This window comes from Cyclopterus lumpus, chromosome 4 (assembly GCF_009769545.1).
Source record: "Cyclopterus lumpus isolate fCycLum1 chromosome 4, fCycLum1.pri, whole genome shotgun sequence".
Classification (NCBI taxonomy): Eukaryota; Metazoa; Chordata; class Actinopteri; order Perciformes; family Cyclopteridae; genus Cyclopterus; species Cyclopterus lumpus.
In genome coordinates, this window is record NC_046969.1 from 16,315,021 (window position 1) to 16,324,013 (window position 8,993).

The 8,993-nt window shown below is 38.3% G+C and overlaps 1 protein-coding gene across 1 annotated transcript; it reads right to left on the reverse strand.

The window, feature by feature from the left end:
* Positions 1-1,378: 1,378 nt before the first annotated feature.
* Positions 1,379-6,812, reverse strand: hykk.2 (hydroxylysine kinase, tandem duplicate 2). Its single transcript, XM_034531765.1, has 5 exons — positions 6,725-6,812; positions 4,694-5,002; positions 4,095-4,237; positions 2,452-2,632; positions 1,379-2,272 (listed from the first exon to the last, which is right to left on the reverse strand). Exons 2-5 carry the CDS (start codon positions 4,995-4,997, stop codon positions 1,830-1,832), a joined length of 1,071 nt encoding a protein of 356 aa, XP_034387656.1. The 5' UTR covers positions 4,998-5,002; positions 6,725-6,812; the 3' UTR covers positions 1,379-1,829.
* Positions 6,813-8,993: the final 2,181 nt, after the last annotated feature.

The following is an 8,993-nucleotide window of genomic DNA, read 5'->3' on the forward strand; positions in this document are numbered from 1 at the left end:
TTATTCTACTTCAATGCTCTTTTTGAAGTCATCACTTGTTCTATATACCTTGGTTAAGTAGTAACTACACTTGCAGATTTTCTGTTATTCGAGTGTAGTCCAAAGACATGTTTTACGATGCAGGTCAAAGACTGTAAAAATGAATGATCTATTAAACAGCAGAGCTGCACATTATACAGTATAAAAGATAGTACAACATGTGACAGTGACTCCTCAGATTGGACTTATAATGTATGAATGACATTGTTGTACAACTGCAAATATAGAAATTGGTGAAACAGCAGTGATCTACAAAGGGATGCAAAATGCTCTCATATTGGCTCATTCTTTTCCTCTAAATATTTGACACACTGCTTGTTAAATGGATGTTTTGTCTCAAATGTCAACACATTGAGAAAAAAAGAAATATAGATATAGATCTTGCAAAGACAAGTTCCAGTTCCCCTGATGACTGCACTTGTGTGTGGTTAATAAATGAATTCAGACTTGTGACTTTGCAGGTAAAATAAAGTGTGCTGCAGAGTAAACATTGAAGTAGAGATTGCACTTAAAGTTTACAGATTTTTGTTTATTTAGTACATAAAGCATTAGATAATACACTTCATGGTTTACCCTATAGTGAGCAGGGAACTAAGACATAATTGTCATTTTGTGTCATCACAAGAAGCTCAACTGTTATGTTTTGCATGCATAAAATAAAATGAGTATTGTCGGATTGCTAGAAGAAAGTGTGAATTAAGTCCACAGAGCGTACATGTTGCCTCGAAATTCAGATACTCCAAAAATATTTTACGGACAACAAATAGTGAACTTTAAAATAAATAGGAAGGTATTTTGGAAACAGACATTGTCAACAAAAAAGTTTTTTGTTTAAGTGTAATGCATGAATAGACACAATTAGGTTGATGTGCTTTTTTTGTCAAATATATAATCAAATTAATCAAACATCCAACTTAGTGTCTGCAACCTACATAGAGGAGCATTGCAGTAAACAAGTCCTCTGGAGTGTATACACCCTTGTGACCTTAGGATTTATCTAACAGTCAGATATGGTTGCCAGAAATGGTGAGCACTTTTCCCCAAATGCTTCTTTTACTAATATTGCTTTTACAGTACGTGATCATTGTTATCAGTGAGTATCAATACTTATTTTTGCATGCAGTTTGTCAATATCTTACAATCTGTAATTCAGACACTGCAGTATTCCTACTACAATATTTTCAAAGGCAGGAAGTGAAGTGAACATGGGACAGAAGAGGCAGGGAAAATCAAAATAAAACAAACAAACTAAATTAAAACCAAGACCGTGACAGACTCTCTCAATGGAAGAGCTGTCTCACCTTCAGGAGACTACAGAGATGAGCAACACTGGACTTTTGGTTGGAATGTACACAGTACAAACCAGTTTTATTGGGTTATTTGCAATCAAAAGAAGATTACAAAAATGGATAATGAAAAAAGAAGTAAAAGAAAAGACAAAATGTCAGAATAAGCAAATCAGAGAAATAACCCTAATGCTATGATCATAATCCAAATACATTCATTCACTGTCCAACCATGATGTATAATATGTCTTAATATCCACAGATAAAGTCCTGGCACATATGTTTTGAGAAGATACAAATAATAGAATATTTGATTGACATCACTTCACACCTGAATTATATGAATTTATAGCTGAAGGACAATTGAGTTAAATAATTTTTTCTAAAATGAAGTACTTTTAAAAAAAAATTTAACTGCAGAAATTATTTTACTTAGAGAGAAGAACATTTTTGTTGGATTGAGTGTGTTGAAAATGTGTGAATAGCTTTCCTTCCACATTTTTCTCACGGTTTGTCACTGAATTGAGCTGCACTCTGAAACCATGCCTTCTCCACCTGCTCCTTTCCGAGCTCCCACAGTTGATGGAGAATGTGGACGCCCCTCTTGGAGGAAATCATCAGATACTCTGCATTTTCCGGATGCAAAGTCACAGCGTGACGAGCTAAAACCAACGACTGGCAGAAGCGGGACAGCACGAGCACATAGAGACAATCTTTCTCCGCCTCATTGAGGGGAAGGACACTTTCCCAGCCAGCGAGGACAGGTCCACCCACCTCTATCGGTTCAGGGTGCTCCGTCATCATGTACATGACAGCGATGGCTAGCTCGTAGATGTAATAGCCGCTGTTCATGTCCCCAAAGTCGAGGATGCCAGAAATCCTGTGGCCGCCCCTCTCATCGGGTTGAACAAGCACATTGAGGTCATTGAAGTCACCGTGGTTCATGCCTTAAAAATAGAACAGATACAATGTTGTTTAATGGGAACCTACATATGTTATCGCTCATGTATTCAGTGACATCCAATCCCTGCTGACCGTATACAAGTTGCTAATGAGCTGTGGCAAGGGAGAGTTTAAATTCACCAGCTCCCTTACGCAAATATTTTAAAGTTACTATCATACTCACACCTGCGGAAATTGGAGCGTTTATCAATCACAAAGGTCTTGTACTCGTGAATGACAGACTTCACAACCTCTTCAAGAGGATCTCCATCTAATATACTTATGTATGCTTCCAGGCAGGGAACATTTGACAGACTCCAAATGAACTTCTCTCTCTGCAGCACTTCAAGATTAGGGTGCTTCATCTGAAAACAAAATAATCATAATAACAATACAGAGTCAGCAGATCTGTTGTGTGGAGTCCCTCAAGGTTCTGTTTTGGAGCCTGTATTATTCTTGTTATATTTGATCCCCTTGGGAAAAATCATCCAGAGATTTTCTGATGTTTCGTACCACATGTTTGCTGATGATATTCAGCTTTACTGCTCTTTCAAGCCGACTGAGCTTCAGAGGCTAAATTCCTTAGTTCATTGCTTGATGGAGATAAAACAATGGCTAAGTGTTAACACCTTGCAGCTAAATGTGGAAAAAACAGAAACACTGGTTATTGCCCCTGATGACTTAATTCCAGGGATTAACCAGTACCTAGGTGACTTGGGCCAGTCTGTTAAACCGAGCCTAAGAAACCTGGGTGTTATATTGGACAAAGACATGTCATTAGTGCAACACTGCAAACAGCTGACCAAAAATTGTTTTTTCCAGCTGAGGAATATCTCCAAACTTAGGAAAATGGTGTCACAAAATGATTTGGAGCTGATCATTCATGCATTTGTGTCTTCACGTTTAGACTACTGTAATAGTTTATTTTTATGTCTAAACAAGAAGGAGCTGTCTCGTCTGCAGTTAGTGCAAAACACTGCAGCGAGAATTCTGACCCGCTCAAATAGGAGGACACACATCTCCCCTATTCTCAAAGCACTTCATTGGCTGCCAGTTTCCTTTAGGATCAATTTTAAAATTCTGGTTTTAACTTTTAGAGCTTTACATGGTCAGGCTCCACCGTATATCAATGATCTGATCCAGCCTTACACCCCAGCTCGGGCTCTGAGGTCTGTGGGTCAGAATCTGCTGATGGCTCTGCGCACCCGTTTCCGGACCAGAGGAGACCGATCTTTCAAGGCTGTTGCTCCCAGGCTTTGGAACGATCTTCCGCTCTCCCTGCGCTCAATGGAGTCTGTTGACTCCTTCAAAAAGAAACTTAAGACCCTTTTATTTGTCAAGGCTTTTGTTTAATTGCCTTGGGGCTGCTATGATCGTCATTGAGTTGTCTTGGCCTTTTTTGAAGTTAAATGTGTATGTACTTCTTAATCTGTGTATTGTTTTATTGTAATTATGAAGCGCCTTGTGACCCTGGTCTGCGAAAGGCGCTGTACAAATACATTTTACTTACTTACTTACTTACTTACAGAGAAGCAGCATGCTTAACGAGCAGTGAGGGGCTGGTGCGCTATGATATATATTATCTGAATTAGAGTCCAAAATAACACAAACATGGGCAACAATGAGGAAGCATAACTACGTGGACGAAAGAACTCAAAACATCACTAGTCGTGGCAGATGTTTCTCACTCAAGACAATTTTAGAAAACAATCTTAAAGTATTTTCTTGAGACAATAAACGTTCAAATAGTGGAGCATTTTGTTGACACATCGATTGATGATATTACAAACAAAAGTAAATGATCTCACAGGTATGTTAGTATTATACCTCTTGTAGGATTTGGTCCATTCTGGCTGCCATCTTGCCAGTTTCATAAAGTAACTGTGGTGTTAAGGGAACCTTGGAAATTGTGGTTCCAGGCAAATAAGTCAGCAGCCTGACCAGGTACTTCTGACGGCCATAGCCGCAATCTGCCAAAGGTAAAGACAGGATTATTGCTACAGCCATTCCCCTCGCTCATAGTCCTCATAAAGCAGGTATTTTGCCCTGCGGCATGGCATGTTTGCACAACACCAAATTGTGACAGCATATCTCTTTCTCAATCTCAGCCTCTCATTATTTATGTATTCTTTGGCTTTGACTAAGAGAGACACATGTTACCCTCTAATGTGGGTGTGCTGCAGAGTGAAAGCTTTAGTCATTTTCATGATAAAAACAAAGAAATTAGCCCAAGCCTGAAAATAGTCAAACTTATCTTTAAAGGTATTAAAATCTTATTGAAAAAAATCATCAATGGGATGTGGGAAGGAAATCGTACAATAATGTCAAAAGTTAAATAAAGTCCTACTCCTCCCAAGCCTTCAGTGTCTGTATACGTGCACACCTCATTGGTTGCTCAGGTCCCGCCTGTGTGTCTGGTCTCATACCTATTTCTTCTAGGCTCATGAGCTGTCCTGAGGCGGTGGGCAGGGCGGTTTGAGCAGGAAGTCCATTCTGGTGCAGGAAAGTCATGGCATACGTCTGCATCTCAATCATGGAGCGGTTCTTACTGTCCTCTGAGTTCATTATCTTCAGGATGTACTCGCCACCCTCGATGGGCGCCACGTACAAGTTCTGGTCATCGTAGCTCGGCAGAGAGCGGATTTCTGATGGCGTCAGCCTGAAGAGTCTCTTCACTGTCTCAACCACCTGAGCGTGGCTGAAGTTGGGCTTGGCATGCTTTGTTGACATTATTGCTGAATGAAAACAACATACATACATTTTCAAAACAAAAGCATCATATTAACCTTTAGTACATTTATAATAATTTGAAATACATAATCAAGTATTACCTGCCAAATTGTGTATTTGTGTACTTCAGAAATCAAATACATATTTTTTTACATTATTTGATTTTTTTAAATTATATTTAAACTATTGTTGATTGATAGTGAAATTAATATTTTCCATCAACACGAATAAATAAAAAGAAAATTGCATATCATGACTACTATTTTTTAGTATCAAAATAAAATCCATTCGTAAAATCCAGCTCCTGCAATGTGAGTATTTGCAAATAAAATAAGTTTGGTAAAGTTGGAAAGAGATTCACAGTGACGCAGGGACCGTCTACAAAGTGCAATCCGGAAAATAAATACTCAAAATATATTCAATAGCGCCACTGTAATAACGTGGAGTCTGACAAAATTAATACCATATATCAAGGGCATCCTCCTTGTTTTACTACAGCTGTAATTTCGAAATAAAATTATTTAGAATATTTTTTATGAATATTTAAAGTTAATTTATGGAAATTATATTCAATAGCTCCACTGTAATAAAGTATAGGCTGACAAAATTAATACCATATATCAAGGGGCTCCTCCTTGTTGTACTACAGCTGTAATTTTGATCAAAATGTATTTTGAATAATCTTTATGAATTTCTAAAGTTATTTTATGGAAACATTATTCAATAGCTCCACTATTATAAAGTGTAGGCTGACAAAATTGATACCATATATCAAGGGGCTCCTCCTTATTGTACTACAGCTGTAATATTTGAAAACATGTATTTTGAATATTTCTTATGAATTTTGTAAGTTATTTTATGGAAACATTATTCAATAGCTCCACTGTTATAAAGTGTAGGCCGACAAAATTAATACCATATATCAAGGGGCTCCTCCTTGTTGTAATAGAACAGCTATATTGATGACGTGCTTTTGCATACATTTTGGTTCAAATGAATCCAAATTGAACAAACAATCTTAAAAAACAGTGATTTTGCATAATCATTAGATATTCTGGTGTATGACGAGATATTGGTGCAACTACACTACAAAACTGTTGTGTTCAGAAATCTTCTTTGAAGACAAAGGGATGTCTTGGATCGATAGTTATAATAAAGCGTATTTATTTAAGTGAAAAACAACGCTGTGATACAGAGTACAGTCTCATCTGAGAGATTCGCAAGCCTCTTCGGGTCACAGTCCACAATCGTGGTTCTCCTGTCTGCAGAGCAAACATACGAATCCTGAACCGGTAATTGCACACTGTAAATATACAAGTAAAAGAAGCAGTGACTTCACCACATTGGTCAAGAATACAGGCAATACATTGGATCATAGTCTAAACACATGTGGAGTTCTTCAGGTCGATGTACAGCATGTCCATGCTTAGTGGCAAGTGAAACCGCCGTCTCTTTGTCTGTCTACATAACTTTGGACAGTGTCATTAATAAATCAAGTTACATTTTGAATGTTAAAAAATAAACTATGACATACTCAGTCTGAATAAATAGAACATGATTTGTTTGAGTTGATCCGTGTCCACCATAGCTTGGCAAGTGACGCTCTTGTAACGTTATTCAATACAGTTTATGCATGCTGCACATTGCATAAGTTATGCTAGCCAGCGTTACATTAAATAAGAATCATAGGGGCTGATTACAAGAGACGCGCAGGTCAGTCAACCTACCTCGAGTTGTGTGGAAGAACAGGGGAACAAGTAGTTACATCGTGGCGTGTCCCCTACCGATCATGGTCTCTACACTTATGTGTCGCGGAAAGACACTACTGAAAAGAAATATCTACATCCGGTGATTTTCAAAACAAAAGAAATAACGCAAATGTAAAGTAGATTTTGACAGTAACAGAGATTTTAGCGATCAATCCGCCCTATAATTAATTAATTATTAATTAATTAATATTTTGTAATTATATTGACAAAATATGTAAAGCTATATATATAGCTTTACATATTTTGCTGTCAGCTCTCTTATAATCTAATATAGAAACCGGAAATTACTTTTACTGACTTGATACTGTGCTGGACATTGTACGCTGTCAAAGGAGCGGATTAATTAACAGAAACTATATATATATCTATATATATATATCGACTGTAGGCCTATAACGTCCTTATAACATGGTAAACCCATTGTCAAGTAAGAATCAACATAATAAGTAACGTCCGCTTATAAAATTTCAACTTAGAAGTCTTACTAGTGTGATTTTAAGATAAGATCAAATAAAATAATCCTTTATTAGTTCCACAAGAGACATAGTAAAAAAAAACAAGTGATACAAATAATAAACAACATTAGAGAAAACATATGTGATGCCTAAACACTTAAATGTCTTTAAGCATTTATTAAACAGAAACTTGGAATAATTCAATTGAATGACCAGTGCTCCACCCCACAAATCCCCCTCTTGCTCCTTGCTCTTTCTTTCCGGCGTCCTGCAGACAGGTTATGTCTGACTGACAGAATTGTCTGCATCCCTGAGAGGTGACAGAGATAGAGAGAAAGCCAAAATACAAGACGACTATACAATAATAAGATCTGTTACTGTCCCTCTTCGCTGGCGCCGTTGAGGCAAGGTCAAGATGAGCTGAACTCAGAGTTCAGAGTTCAGTGGCACAGTTACCTTTAGAAGAACACTAGGATACATTTCCACCACAATTCCCCCTTTGGTCAGTGTAGTGACCATTACAGTATTTACAATGTATCTATACATCAATACATACTCCCCAAAGAATGGTTTACATATCACTGTTGCAAGCTGAGGAATCTTGACATAGTATTAATTGAATCCTGACACAATCTTGGGAGATGAGTCAGCCGACCTCCATCTCCAGGGTACTGGATTCAAAAGAATAACATGTCAGTGAGGTGGTAACAAGCAATGATCATAACAACTTAAACAAATACACTCAATCATCCGGTTATTTTATCATAACAATCATAAGGAACCAATTGTTGATCTAATTGATTCTTCTTTCAATAAGCATTACTTGGATTATTTATTCTTCATTACACCACATCTAAAAGGAAAAAACTGTAATAATATGAAATAATAGTATTATTACTCAGGCACCTGAAAAAGATCCCTTTTTCACTCCCCCTTTTCTTCATCAGAGGAATGAGGGAATCCGATTGCACACTGGATTTCAAATTCAACCCTAGAGGGGTCAGGCATTGGATCTTGTGTATTGCCTTGTGGGTGTAACGCCCAGACCTGGGTAGTTTTTGTTGTCACTGTCTGTTGCTGTTGTGTTTTCTGTCACTCACCTTGTCTCTCGTTTCAGACTCCTCCCTCGCTCCCTGTGGGTCGCCCTCCTGTGTGATTGCAAGCCCCCCACCTCATTGTTTCCACCTGTGTCTCGTTCCCCGGTGTATTTAGTCTGTGTCTACTCTTGCCTTCCTGGGCTTTGACCTGTTTCGGTCCACCCGGGCCGTGACTCTGTGCCTGCCTGTCTGATTACCGGTGTACCGAACCCTGCCTGAAGTAAAGACTTTGCTTTTGAATTTGACTACCTCGTCTCGAGTCTGCCTTTGAGTCCTGCCCCCCGTGGCGCCCAGCCTTCCTAAGAGTGGGAGATTCACCAATTGAGAAACACTCAAAGCCAAATTCAGCCCTCTATTGTGACATTTTATTACGCCACTGTTGTGTTCCATGTAGATTGACGTATTAGTTTTAGTCTGCTTACTTTGTGCCCAGTGCCCTGTGAATCAAAGCAGTGAGTGGAAGTGAGATTTTTGGTAGGCCTCCCTTAAAGTCGGTGGGGGGAAGGGCATCTGATGTTTGCCTACCATACTCTTCATGGTGCAGGATATTTTGACAGAAGGCTCTATACCTGTACAATTTAGCGTAGTACGAGTTGGAAAAATAAACTATACAACAGAATACGCATGAGTGATCTGTGTTATATTTTGGATATTTGGCACACTCCTCCGATGTGT